At 35.6% G+C, this 15,500-nt stretch overlaps 1 protein-coding gene across 1 annotated transcript; it reads left to right on the top strand.

The window, feature by feature from the left end:
• Positions 1 to 2,295: 2,295 nt before the first annotated feature.
• On the top strand, positions 2,296 to 9,005 carry Cd200r1 (CD200 receptor 1). Its single transcript, XM_076867018.2, has 5 exons — positions 2,296 to 2,538; positions 2,660 to 2,908; positions 7,187 to 7,286; positions 7,796 to 7,859; positions 8,582 to 9,005. The coding sequence occupies exons 1-5, from the start codon at positions 2,343 to 2,345 to the stop codon at positions 8,705 to 8,707; spliced, it is 735 nt and encodes a 244-aa protein (XP_076723133.2). The 5' UTR covers positions 2,296 to 2,342; the 3' UTR covers positions 8,708 to 9,005.
• The last annotated feature ends 6,495 nt before the right edge of the window (positions 9,006 to 15,500 follow it).

Genomic DNA, 15,500 nt, shown 5'->3' on the forward strand with positions numbered 1-15,500 from the left:
TTTATTTTCTTCCAAAGTAGGGGACAACAGGGAAAGAAGAGAGATGGATTGACTCTTGTCAATTCTGATTCTAAAATCCTTGAGGAAAGGGGCTCTGCTTTGTCCATTTGGGTGAGGTGCCCGTCATTGGACCAACTTTAAGTACGGAGTGGCACATGGGGAAAAGAGTTTAACCAGATCAGTTCATGTGAAGTGCCAGCACTGGATCAATCCCCCAGGGGCTGAGAAGGGGGCTGGGAGTAGAAGAAGGGAGGCAGGGTTATCTTGTATAAAATGGTTGACAAAGTTAGGTATTTCATAAATGGAGACTCTTTAATAACTTATGAGTATCATTGTCAAGATAGTACCATGATTTTACCCCTACGTGACACACTTCTAATTTCTATTTTGCAATGATTTATGTGTAATTTTAGTGATGGTTAACTGATTGTCTTTCCTGTAAATGAGACTTTTTTGAGAGATAATAGATCCATATATTTGAGAATATAAAATTCATTTAATTTATGCCTCTCTAAATATTTTCTAGATTCAAGTAGTTCATGCATGGATGGAAATAAGACATTATCTCCTACAGAAGGTAATATGCTTCCTTATCGAGGGCCAGCATTGAGGGGTTGAACTTTGTTAGTTACAGTGGCTGATGGCCTGACAGTGGGCCAGCCTCATGTCTAACTATAGAATATGGTGATCTCAGTGCTGTGGTGTGAGGTACCCTGATGATCCAACCACTGCTTGCTTCCCCAAACAAGGCTCAGTCTTACTTGCCTCTACAACTTTGTCAAGTTGGAGTGGTGGAAAGAACATGGGTTGAACTTCCTGTCAGCTCTAAGTTCAAGTCCTCTCTCTTTCTTCATCTAGTTATGTGATCTTTAGCTGACCATGAATACCCAGAAGAGACAAGTGACCCTATAATGGAAAGGAGAGATGTTGTTGAGTACAGAGTTTAGCACAACCAAGGTTCATTCACATAAAAAGTTTGTCCCACCATAGCTGCTTCTGCCCATGTTAAAGTGATGATGACACTGACCTCATCTTTGTTAGAGATGATCTATGGCAGATGCATTGGTTGAGCAATCATCTCTCGACAAACCACTCTCAGTCATGGACACTCATGTTGGTTTATGAGAAGTGTGAGGGTCTGTGTTAAAAATTGCTTGAAGGTCACAGAGCTTAATTTTTTCCTTTAAAAGAGGTACAAAAGAATCTACTTTTGTATTAAATCTGATAACTAGATTGAACATACAGAAACCAAATCTGTGATCAAAATTTACTTAAAAGCAATTGCAGGCAGGCCAGCTGCACTCTCTGGAAGTGTATGTTTAACTGAACTGCAAGAAAGGGAAAATTATCTAAAGGCTGTGTTTGACAATATAACACCTTGGCAATCCAAACACAACTTTTTTCTTTGTTTCTTAATTTATATGCCACACTGTTTTTTCATCAGAAATAAATATTTTTAGACATCTCTTATCACTAGACATCATCATTTTTAATTTTCATGTAATTACTAATTTGATGAAACAGCAGATTATTCTAAATTCTGTTAATTCCCCTGACCTTTTTATTGCCCGAAAACATAAAGTTTCTAGCTAGTTCAGCCTGAATTCCATTTGAGTTACTTTTAATGAAAGTACCATATACTTTTCACATCTGTGTCAATAGTTAAGGATTGGCATTTAGATTTGAAGTTACTGATATTTTTTACTTATCAAAACTTAAGGGGAGACAACCACATGACCAATTATTCCATCATAAATTATATGATGAATCCAACATTGCTCACCACCAAAACATTAGATTTAGAACACTGCTTTTGTCATTTAATCTATAATTCTGTTTTTTTTCTGTTTCTATATACCAAAATTCTGATCTAATTCCAATATTATTATAATGAATATTCTTTCTACATTAATGAATAAGTTAGAATAAATTGGTCAACATTGGATTTGGTTTGATACATTATATATTTTTGTGAAAGTTAACTTATTGTGTAAATCTGGAATAAGATCACTAGGAAAGCAAGGTTCTAGTGCAACTTTATGTAATCTTCCGTGAGGCAGGATTATCTTGTATAAAATGGTTGACAGTTAGGTGTTTCATAAATGGAGACTCTTTAGTAATTTATGAGTATCATTGTCAAGATAGTACAATGAAAAATCGAAAACACAAAGTTCTTTATCAAGGCTTTATTTTCTCATTCTCCTTGTGTGTGTCCAGGTAACACTTGGCTGGCTGTGCAGATGGGTACAAAGGCTGTGCTCTCTTGCCCTTGTATTCCACCAACATCAGTGTTGATAATAACAACATGGAAAATACACCTCAGAGACAAGCCTTCGTGCAGCATGTCCCTCCACAGAGAAACAAATCAGACCAGGAAAAACAACTGTACTGATGGGAGAATCTCCTGGGCCTCCAGACCTGACCAGAATCCTGAACTTCAGATCCATCCAGTGTCCATCTCACATGAAGGGGATTACAGGTGTGAAATGGGAGCAACTGATGGAAATTTTGAACATACATATCACCTCCAAGTGTTAGGTAAAGAAGGTCGTCTATTGTGATATTTTGGGTTAACTGGATTTGTGACTGAAACAGATGTCTCTGTAATCCCATAACCGTATGTTGAGACTGAAGCATGATTTCCCTTCCATCTCTGCAGTGTCCCCTGAAGTGACCCTGTCTTCGGGGAAGAACAGAACTGTGGAGTGCACAGCAATTGCAGGAAGGCCAGCTGCACAGATTTTTTGGGCCCCAGAGGGGGATTGTGTCACTGGGAAAGAATACCAGGACAATGGCACAGTGACGACCAGGAGTAGGTGCCATTATCCAGATGGCAATGTGTCCACCGTGACCTGCTTGGTCTCCCACCCAACTGGCAACAGGAATCAATCCATAGATCTGCTTCCTGGTTAGTAATTCTAGTTTTTTTCACCCCCATTCCTTTAGAGGCATTATATCAGAAAGGAAAAAAGAATGTACAGAGAAATTTCATTTATAGATACTTCACTTTAGCCTCCACTTTAATCTCTGGTTTCCAAAATAAAAAGATAGGTCTAGAAGAATATCACATACATTGTTGTAAAAAGCAATATTTTAGAATATAGTTTATTCTACTTTTAAAGCTCACTTCTATGCTGATCATAAATCGGGTTGAGTAGTATATTTTTAAAACAACACACATGTATTTAATAGAAGTATTTCATTCTCCCTTCCCAGACCACTGACGGTCAGGCTTTCCCTCTGAGGCAGGAGACTGGAGGGTTATTTTCTGAAGGCACTTTTCAGAGCCCAGCCCTCCCTCTAGTATTGCTCTGCAGTCTGGCACCTCATCTCCACCCTCCAAGATGTCTGGATCCTTGACTCTAGATCACCTTCTGAGACCAGACGCCCCTTTTACTGTTGGGGAAGGGTGTGGCAGGGCACTTGGCAGCTTACCTGTTCTTTTTCTTTTCTTTTTTTTTTTGAGAGGGGTACTGGGCATTGAACTCAGGGACACTTGGCCCACTGAGTCACATTCCCAGCCCTATTTTGTATTTTATTTAGAGACAGGATCTCACTGAGTTGCTTAGCGCCTCACTGTGCTGAGGCTGGTTTTGAACTCCCGGATCCTCCTGTCTCAGCCTCCTGAGTGTCTGGGATTACAGGTATGCACCACTGTGCCTGGCTGCAGTTTACCTGCTCTAACACAGACTTTCAGAGATACTCCCAACTTTTAGTCCTACACTTTAGTCCCCTGCCAGGTACTACTTTTTCTATTGCTTTTACACATTTATCTCTTTTTAAAGCTCTATTTTATTTGTAATTGACATAATAATTTTATATATTTATGGGATATAAAGTGATAAATTGTCTACATTGTGAAATGATCTTTCACAGTAATTAGCATATCTCTCAACTCAAATATTTATCTTTTATTCATGGAAAGACCATTTTAAATCCTCTAGTGATTTTAGAATATTTGATGCTTTCTATTCTTTCTGGAGGTTTGTGGGTACTAAGATTTTCACTTATTTCACTGTTTAAATCATTTGCAATTCTTCCAAAAACAGGTTGTAATCTTTCATCTGTTCTTGTCTTCATTCCTGTTCTCTTTGTCTTTGGAAGCCTATATTTTAAACCTTTTCTTACTGATATTTTAGTAAGTTTTAAGAAGGGAGAAGAGCAAAGTCTGTGTTTAAATCACAATTTTTCAATATTCATTCCTGTTTTGTTTTAAAAGAGTCTAGTAGTATTTATTGAGAAGAGTAATTGTGTCTCAGTGGTACATAAAATCCACCGTCCAGTGTTATGACAAGATGCCATATTTATAGAATATAGAATTGAAGGGACCATCTAGTTCAAACTTCCATATAGTGCAAAGATCTAGTCTGCCTTCCTTGCACATCCAGTAAGAGATAGCTCATTAGTTTGGAAAAGAGAATTTCAAAAACAATGTTATTGTTTTAACAATAAAAGCCAAGTATTCTTTTTCAAATAAAATACTGAGAAGTTCAACTTTTAAAAATGTGAATTATTGAAGGAAGTTGAAGGGACTGGACCCCAGTCTGCTCAGCCTCTACTTCCTCCTCGTTCTGCTGCCCTCAAGCCACATTCATGAAACACAGGAGCACAGTTTTGCAAATAGTGCTTTTTTTTGTTGTTGTTTTAATTAGTTATACATGACATCAGAATGCATTTCAACTAATTGTACACAAATGGAGCACAATTTCTTACATCTCTGGCTGTACATGATGCAGAGTCACACTGTTTATGCAGTCATACATGTACATAGGCTAATAATATCCATCCCGTTCCACCACCCTCCCTACCCCCAAACCTTCTCCCCTCCCCTCACTTCCCTCTGTTCAATCCAAAGTTCCTCCATTCTTCCCTAGCTCCTCCTCCCCTGCCCCCCAGTATGGATCAGCATCCACATATCAGAGAAAATATTTGACCTTTGGTTTTTTGGGGATTGGCTTATTTTGCTTAGCACGATATACTCCAACTACATCCATTTACCTGCAAATGCCATAATTTCATTATTCTCTAAGGCTGCATAATATTCCATTGTGTATATATACTACATTTTCTTTATCCATACATCTGTTGAAAGGCACCTAGTTTGGTTCCTTAGTTTAGCCATTGTGAATCAAGCTGCTATAAACATTGATGTGGTGGCATCACTGTAGTATGCTGATTTTAAGTCCTTTGGGACTGGGATAGCTGAGTCAAATGGTGGTTACATTTCAAGTTTTCTAAGGAATCTCCAGACTGAAAACAATGCTTCTTGATCTGGCAATTTGTTTTTTGACTTGTGCAGTTCGACTGAGTTATACTGTGGCCCGAAGCTAACAGATAATTTAAGGTTGCTACTTTACCTTCATCTTAGTTTCAATGCCTGAGAAGAAAGGTGACTTTAGAATTAGGGTTCTTTTCCCAATTACCTTCCTTTATAATGAACTATTTTTTCCTGAATACTGAAGGTGAGAAGCACTCTGCTCTTACTATAACAGTGATATCTAAATTTTGTATCTTCCTAGGAATTCATTATTTGTGAACCTTAAGGCAGCAAATCTTCACTAAGATTATGTCTTTCTGGAAGCTCTAAAGTCTAAGCTGATAAAACAATTTAATTATAATAATTATTTGAACTATCAATGGGTCAGAAGTGTTTAAACTAAAATTAAAAAAATGAATTTCATGTACTTTGAGACATCATTGAATGACATACATATTGTATACTTGAATTGATTTTATTTTTTAGAGCACTTGAGGTTCAGAGAAAATTTGGGTGGAAATACATAAAATTTTCATATAACCCCTGGTCCACCCAGGCACAATCCCCCCTACTATAGGCATCCCAAACCACGTATTATACTTATTACCATCCATGAACCTACATTGGCACACGACCCAAAGTCCACAGTTCATATTAGGATTCACTCTTGATGGTGTACGTTTTATGAGTTTGGACAAATGTATATTGCCATGTAGAGTCTGACTGCTATAAAAATCCTCTGTGCTTCCTCCTTGCCTTCTATTCCTGGCAATCACTGATCTTTTTATTGATTCTGTTGTAGTTTAGATATGAGGTGTCCACCAAAAGCTCATGTGTAAGACAATGCAAGAAAGCTTAGAGGTGAGGTATTTGGAGTATGAGACCCTAACTTGATCAATACATTAATTCCTAAATAGGTATTAACTGGGTGGTAACTGTAGGCAAGTAGGGTATGGCTGGAGGAGGTGGGTCACTGGGGCATGCCTCTGGGTGTATTTGGTCCATGATGAGGGGGATATCTCTTTCTCCTTCATGGTTGCCATATTCCCATCTGCTTCCCTCCTCTACACCCTTCCACCATGTTGTACTGTCTCCTGTTCAGACCAGAGCAATGCGGTTGTCTGTCTATGGACTGAGACCTCTGAAACCTTGAGCACCCAAATAAACTTTTCCTCCTCTGATTGTTCTTGTAAGGTCTTTTGGTCACAGCAGTGAAAAAAAACAAAACAAAACTAAATCAGTCTTCTCAGATTTGCCTTTTCTAGAATACCATGTAGTTGGAATCATATAATAAGTAGACTTTCAGTTTGGCTTGTTTCACTTAATAGTATGTGTGTCAGTCAGCCTTTTATCCTTGTGACCAAAATACCTGACAAGACCGACTTAGAGGTGCAAAAGTTTATTTTTGCTCATGGTTTCAGAGACGTGGTTCATGCTTGGTGGGTTGCATTCCTCTGGGCAAGTGAAGTATCATGATGGAAGGGCAGCAAGGAGGAAAGCTGGGGAGTTCATGGCAGCCAGGAAGCTGAGGGTGGGGGAGGGCAGGGAAGGAGGAGAAAGAGAAGAGAAAAGAGAGGAAGTAAGGGAGGAGTCCAGGGGGATAGGATAGAGTCCTCAAGGGCTCACCCCCAGGAATCCACCTTCCCCAGGCATTCCCCACCTGCCTCCGTTATCTCCGAGTTCATCTATTCAAATTAGAATGCACCGATTACAGCTCTCATAATCTGATCATTTCACCTTTGAAAATTTTTATATTAACATAAGAGCTTTTGGGGGAATACCTCATATGCAAACCATAACAATATACACTTAAGTTTTCTTCATGTGTTTTCATGGCTTAGTAGCTAATATATTTTTTAATCACTGAATAATATTCCATTATCTGAATTTGCCACATTTGAATCATATATTTTTCTGTCTATGTTGCAGGTGCCAAAGGAACAGAAAAACTGTATTATCTATACATCTTCATCCCTGTTATTTTGGTCATTGGGGGATTCATTTGTTGTTTGAAAATCAGCGGTTACAGGTATTGACTGATGAATGTTTTTCTGGTCTTAGCTTTATTGGACCAGAAAAGAGTTAGACATACAGAATTGACAGACTGGGTAACTTAGAATATTAATAGCCTTTCTCTCATAGTCAAAAAGAGTCTCTTGGAGGTGTTAGATATGTATACTTTGAAGAGTACTCAGGCATGCAAGCATGGGGAATTAGGCTATTTAGGGCAGGATCTTGGGAGACACAATGCATACTAACTTTTTTTATTTATGAAAATAATCATAACAGTTCCTTTAATGTACCCAAAAATGTGCCACATATATTCTATTGCTTCAAGTTTCTGTTGCATAATTTTACTTCCTTTTCTAAAATTCAGAATTTTCTCGATTGAGTGTATTAAGCACAAGCAGTATTCTTCACTCATTTCTGGTAGTTCATTCCCAATTTATTATGGTTTCTATCAAAATGAACTTTGGTATACTTTTTGACTTTTGCATTTTTCAATCTAAACAATGACATTTTCTGCATTCATTTCAGCTTATTTCATCTTTATAGAAAATGTAAATTGAAAAAACCAGAAGCTACTACAGTTGTTGAGGAGGTAAGATAAGACAAAAAAGAATATTTACAAGCATTTAAGGTGCATAGTCTGAAAATTTAGCAACATCATTTGTAATTTACATCAGTTGAGTTTCCATCAAAACTAAAAAAAACTCTGATTTTACAATGCTGATATTTAGGTGTACTTATTTTTGTTAATTATCTATCAAGCACTATTTATGCATCACCCAAATCCACATTTTCATCTCATAAACTATATCCTAATCATATAATATTTGCCTCCTGTGGACTTTGAAGAAACTGAGTTGGTGTTTCCTTTCCCATGGAACCATCTGTAATTCTTGACTTCCCTTTTTCAAGACAATTATCATTTCCTGTAAAACCTGTCTTGCTCTTTAATTTCTTGTATGCAGTAGCTTACTAAGTCTTTAACTCTCTCCTTTGAGAAGTACTTCTTATAACTCCAACTACCATGTATAATACTTTAATAAAAAAAGAAAAACACTTCTTATGTCACTCCAGTGTCTATTTCTTCTTCCACACAGCTATCACCTCACACACAGATGTAAGTAATCAACAAATACTTTTTGATAGGGTATTAGAGCAAGACCTTGCTCCAATGTTCATGTAAGCTCAGAGACACAAATATAAGCACTATTGATATGCACTAAAGCTGTGGGCATCTGTTAGAAAAAATGCAGGTAATTTCTATAATGATTTCTGGCCTTTCTGAACTGATTTTGACTTTGACTTCTTTCTTAGGATGAAATGCAGCCCTATGCCAGCTACACAGAGAAGAACAATCCACTTTATGATACCATAAACAAGGTGGAGATACCTCAGGTGTCACAAAGTGAAGTTGATGGCACGGGCCTCCATACTTTATAAATTATTGGACTCTAACACCAGGAAAAACAAGTCAAGATACAGTCCAACTACTGTTTGGCTTTTCTTACAGTTCGTGAGCAGAAGACCTATTTTAAAATTAGTCTTTCTAAGGTTCTTGGAGGACAGAGGTTTTCTAATGAATCTGCATGTCTATCTTTCTGCAATTGGAATTTTAGACTCAGCTGCTATTTTTTGAAGAACTGACGTTATTATCACAAAGAAAGTGCATGCTCATGATAACATTTGAATGGTGCAATACAATGAATAGTGAAATGTTTCCTCAAGAAATAAGTTCCCAGAAGGAAGAATCATCAATAGTTTTTTATGTATTCTTCTAGAAATTTCTATGTACATATGACATGTGTATATGCCTGTGGTGGTTGTATGCATTTATATGTCATTTTGCATATGTTTTTGTACTATATGTATATACATATGTATATATTTACACATTTCTTATCAAGATACAAATGGGAATATACTGTAATGCTGTTATATTCTTATAAAAAGCTAATAATGCAAACTTAGAGATCTTTTCTTATCAGCAGAAGCAAAGCTACCTCATTCTTTTGTAATGACTACATAAATTCCACTATATGATAATTTAATTAGCCCGTGTCCTAGTGGTGAACATTTACATTATTTTAAGTTTTGTTTGTCGTATAAACAATATAATGTCAAATGTTTTATCTGGATATATCTCTTTGCATTTGTTTAAGTGTGTCTGTGAAATAATTTTCTTGAGTGCAATTGGTGGATTAATTGGTGTTTGTTTTATGTCAAATTGTATGAACTTACTTTCCTTTCAACAGTGTTTGTGCCATTCCTAATACTCTTATTGTGAAAAGAGGAAATTCTCAATTCCTCAGTTCCATTTTTTTCTTTTCATTAACCAGTGGTCTAATATGATATAAAAATTATAATAAGAATCATACCTTTTAATAATAGATTTGTATTTTTTCATGTTTGCAAAGGAGAAAACACACGTGAAAACTTTGTATTCTTCTGAACATATTGTATCTCTAGAGAAGTGTTGATACCTAAAGCCTAAATTTTGTAGACATTATAAATTGGCATTATGTATTTTTATGCTGTGCATTTTATTCTAATATATTTATCAAATAACAAATGTCTATGGATGATATAATCAGCTAAATATGCTATGGAGGACTTGGGGAATCTGTATGCTAAGAGAATGGTCATAGAATGCATGACCCTTGGGCTGGGGATATAGCTCAGGTTGGTAGAGTGTTTTCCTCACATGCAAAAGGCTCTGGGTTCAATCCCCAGCACTACAAAAATAACAACAAAAAATTACACAAGCCTCCTATTTTTCCGGGGAGCAAAATGTTTGGAATATGTATATTGATTGTTTTTAATATAATGAACAATATTTTAGCTATAAAAATTATGAAGAATAAGCCTGTTTGCTCCATAGCAGGATAAACATTAAAGGATTTTTCATCATGATATGATAGAAATTAAAACAAAATCAGTTGTTTCATCTGAGTCATTTAAGACAATTATTTGGTTGTTAATATGTTTTCCTCCCTTCAGACATTTAGTTATTTTAGGCTTTATCATTAAAGGGATTTGTAATCTATTTAAGGACACTGGACACATGATACTTTCATCAAACCATTTTGACTTCACCAAAGAAAACTCTTGTCCATTGTTTTTGCTTAGAAATATTGTTGAGCTTTGTTTTAGTCAGCTTTTTCACTGTTGTGACTAAAGGATCTGACCGAAACAACTATAGAGGAGGGAATGTTTATTAGAGGACTCACGGTTTGAGAGGTCTTAGTCCACAGAGTGCTGATTCCATTTCTCCGAGCTTGAGATGAGGCTGAACATCACAGCGGAGTGTGTGGCAGAAGGGAGCAACACACATCATGGTGATCAGAAAGCAGAGAGAGACTCCCGCTTGCCAGATACAAATATATATACCCCAAGGCCACGCCCCAATTCCCACCTCCTCAGATGCACACTACCACTTCAGTTACCACTAAATTAATCCCTACCAGGGGATTAAACACTGACTAGGTTAAGGCTCTTACAAGCCAATCATTTTTCCTCTGAACCTTCTTGCATTGTCTCATACATGAGCTTTTGGGGAACATCTATCCAAACCATAATAAGCATTATGCACAATAGATAACATTACCCTGTTTTTGACATTTATTAATTTTTATCCATCTGTATTTGGGATTAGGCTCATATTTAGGTAGAAGACTGTTTAAATACTGAAAAATAAAACAAAAGTTGACAATGTCAAAACAGGAATAGAAAATGCACCATAGTAAAGATTCCAAGATAGTTTATTAAAGTTCAATTTTATTGTACAGGAACCAACTTATGAAAATTGCTCACTGTGGAGGTGAAGCATGGTTGAACGATAGAATCGTGGAGAATTTTTTAAAAATAGAGATTTCTCAAATCCACTCTAAATCTGCTGAACAAGAAAGATAAGGATTAATTGAGGAAGCAGAGGCTGAGATGGAATTAGGAGTGATAAGAATTAATTGGGAGAGGAGGTTTTACCTGTGAAAGATTGAAGGACAATGAGGATAGGGATGGCAAGCCTTCAGACCACGATGTGCAGATCTGAAGGAAGCCTGTGAAAGGAAAGAGGGGAGGAGCACATTTGAGAAAGAAGAACCTCAGATCACAATGTAAGTATTGTCCAAGTCTTGACCAAACCAACCGGCAGCCGGAGTAAAAGCAGTGTTTCATATGAGGAGTTGATCTACTCCTCATAGGCATCAGCTGGGGGCTGTCCAGGAAGAGCATAGCCTGGCTCAGAAGCTGAGATGGCTCCTGAAGGTGTCAGCAACTGGGGACTGTCAGTTAACTGCACTCACTGCTTGCAATGGACTGCTAAGTTTTTTTATTGATGGGAAATCTGAACAGCACATTTACATGACTATGGTATGCTATTTTTCAACTCTTCAGTGAATTTTATTGTAGTTGTACTTTTATAAAGAAACTACCACTTTTTAAATAAAAAAGATGCAACCGACTTTTATTAAATACTTTGAGAACTTTATATGGGAGTTTGAACCACACATATTTCTTGTGACTACTTACAAATTTGGTCATATTTTCAGTCTTATTTTATATGTCTCATTTCCTATGCTTTCTCCTGCCCCTTCATTGTATTTTATTTTTTTCTTTTATGTGTTTTACTGAATTGTAAATTCTTTTCCCTCCACCCTACCCCCTCTAATACTTTCAAAGTTATTCATTAGTAACTCATTATAACATACCTCTATTAGTAGTTATGTTTTATTTATGGACATCTATAAACAGCTTTATTAAGGTTGATAGTATATGCATTATTAAGTTTACACATAATTTTCACTTGAGAAATAATCAGTATAGTCAATATAATAAACTTGTTCATCACTCCAAAAAGTTTTCTTATGTCTCATTTATAACTATAAGCCCAAACTATTCTTGTTGCCCCCATTCCCTGTTCCCTAGGTAACAAAGATCTGCTTTCTGTAACTATGCATTAATTTGTAGTTTATCTTCAACTTTATTCCAGAAGTTTTATAGTTTTAGGTTATACACTTATATTTATGATTTACTTTAAAGTATTTTTTTATGTGGTGTGAGATATGGATTAAAGTTCATTTTTTTTTGCATGCGTATATCCCAGCATCACTAAATTACCTTTCAATTTTTGTGGAAAATCATTCATCACTACACATATAGGTCTATTTGTAGATGCTCTGCTTTGTTTTATTGAACAATTTGTCTATTTTAATGTCTGCATCACATTTTCATATAGCTTTATAAGACTTGAAAGTAGTAATATTAGCCCTCCAACTTCATTATTTTTCAAAGTAGTTTCAGTTATACTAAATCGTTCGAGTTTCCATATGAATTTTGAAATAAATTTGTCAATTTCTGCAAAAAAGTCTGATTGGGCTTTAACTGAATTGTGTTAAAGCATACATCAATTTGAGGAAATGGATTCCTCAGCAACATCAAGTCATCCAGTCCATGAGTATAGCAGACCTCCCATTTATCTAGGCCTTTCACTTTTCCCCTGTAATGTTTTGTACTTTTCTGTGTACAGTCCTTGCACATATTTTGTCAGCTTTATTCCTAAATATTGCATCTTAATTGCATTTTATACCTTTTGATGCTATTCTACATCTTTAATTTATTTTTATGTGGTACTGAGGATCGAACCCAGCGCCCTGTGCACGCCAGGTGAGCGCGTTACCGATTGAGCCACATCCCCAGCCCCGATGCTATTCTAAATGGCATGTTTTAAAAACATCAGTTTCTAACTTTTCCCTGATATGACATAAAAATAATATTAAATTTTGTATTGACCTTATATCCTGCAACCTTGTTAAATACAATTATTGGTTCTAACAGCTTTTTTGTAGCCACTATCAGATTTTCTAAATAAAAGATCCTGACATCTGAGAGTGAAGACTCACTTTCCTATCCAAATGACTTATTTGTTTATTTACCTAATGCACGGGATAAAACCTCTAGAATAAGGTTGTTTAGAAGTAGCAAACATGTACTTATTTGTCTTAATTATGGTTGTAGAGGGAAAGCATTAAGACTTTTACCATTAAATAGTGATTTATCTGAAAATTTTTTTGGACATGCCCTTTATTGGATTGATAAGGTTTCCTTCTATTCTTACTTTTCTGAAAGTTTTTTTAAAAAACAGGGATGGATGTTAAAATTCATCAAAGCTTTTTCTTTGTCTTTTAAGATGGTCAAAATAATTTTCTTTTTTGGGTTTTTAATGTGCTGACCTCTTCTTTGTTTCTACTGTTATCAAGTTCAGTAACCTTTTCCTCTGCAATTTATAAACTGATTTTCATTGCTGTAGTTTTTATTTTTAGAAATTAGATTTGGATCTTTCTTTATGTCTTCTATATCTTGATTTAGCTTTTGGAACATATGGACTAAATTCATAAAGATAGTTCAATGCCCTTGTCTGCTGATTCTTAAACCTTTTCCAGTTTTTGCCTTAGTGTGGATTGTACTTTTTGGTTTCTTTGAATGTCTGATAATTAAATTTATTGTCATAAATATACATAATATAAAACTGATTATTTTAACTGCAGGATGTAATGAAATTAAGTATTTTCTCATTTCCCATCTAAAAAATTTTTCAACTTCCTGAACAGAAATTCTGTACCAATAAACAATTCATATTGCTTTCTCTCCCCTGCCCTTGGTGACCAACATTCTACTTTTTAACTCTATAGATTTGACTACTATTGTTACCTCATATAAGTGGAATTGTGCAGTATTTATCCTTCTATTTCACTTTTATTTCATAATTATCTTTTAGTTTCATCAGTGTGATAACATGTGTCAGACTTTCTTTTTTTGGCTCAGATATGGATGCTGCTATAAACATACACATACCAATATCTATTCCTATCTCTGCTTTCAAATATTTTGAGTATGAACCCAGAGGTGGGATGACTGGATTACATTATTATTGTATTTTAAATTTTTTGGGGAAACCAATACACCTCTTTCCATTGTGATTGCACCATTTTTCCTTCCCTCTAACAGTGTGTAAGTTTTTCAATTTCTCCATCTTTAAAAACACTTAGGTGTGAAGTGGTAATTTGTTCTTTTGATTTGCATTTACCTAGTGATTAGTGATGTAAAAATCTTTTGTTTATTGACTCTTCGTATGTCTTCTTTGGAGAAATGACTCTTCAAGTCCTTTGCCCATTTTCCCCTCAAATTTGTTTGTTTGTTTTGTTTTTGGTACTGGGGGCGGACCTCAGGGGCACTCAACCACTGAGCCACATCCCCAGCCCTATTTTGTATTTTATTTAGAGACAGAGTCTCACTGAGTTGCTTAGCACCTTGACATTGGTGAGGCTGGCTTTGAACTTGTGAACCTCCTGTCTCACTTCCCGAGTCCCTGGGATTATAGACATGCACCACTGCACCTGGCTCCCTGGAATTTTTTGGTTGCTTTTTTTGAACAGTAATATGTCCCAAGCTTCTCCTATACCTTCACTGCCTCTGATCTAGCCTAAGTCATTTCTCTCAGAGCCCTGGATCCTTTTGGTGGGAAATGGTGTAAGAATCACTGTCTGGATTTTGGGTGTGCTCATTGACACTGGAGTATGCTCATTATCTCTGGAGTGGCATTGTTTTTAGGATGAGCTTTCACTTGATTATTGTTTGTCTTTTAACCTCGTTTTTACTCTTAATCTCTATCTTTACATGTTCCAAAGATTTAGATGAGTTTTTTGTTAAGCATCATATAACTGAGTTTTAAAAATCAAATATGACAATTTTAATATTATTATGTCATATGCTAAAATACTTAAGTATTGATATACTATATATTTATTCAGAATTTTTTTTATATATTTCCTTTGTTCATTTCTTGCTTCCTTTTGCTTCCTTTGGATGTACAGAGCCTCTAAAATTCAATTTTTCTTGTGCTAGAAATTACTTATTCATCTTCTGTTTCTTTGACGTTATCACTCAAAACTTAACATTCATGCATAAAATCAAAGTTTAGTTGATTCTATTCTTACTTACACAGTTAAATGACCTAATAACATTTTAACTCTAATTATTCCTTCATTTTAGAGTTATTGTTATGTAATATTGAAAATTTATCATCAATTAAAACCATTCTGTAGACTAACTTGATATTACCTAACCAAATATTAGCTTACCAGTTGTTTAAAAAGCTTTACCCAATCATTTGCCATTTTTTTGGTACAATATTTCTTCCTCAGTGTTAGACGTTCCTTTTGGGTTCATTTTCCATTTT

This window comes from Callospermophilus lateralis, chromosome 10 (genome assembly GCF_048772815.1).
Source record: "Callospermophilus lateralis isolate mCalLat2 chromosome 10, mCalLat2.hap1, whole genome shotgun sequence".
Classification (NCBI taxonomy): Eukaryota; Metazoa; Chordata; class Mammalia; order Rodentia; family Sciuridae; genus Callospermophilus; species Callospermophilus lateralis.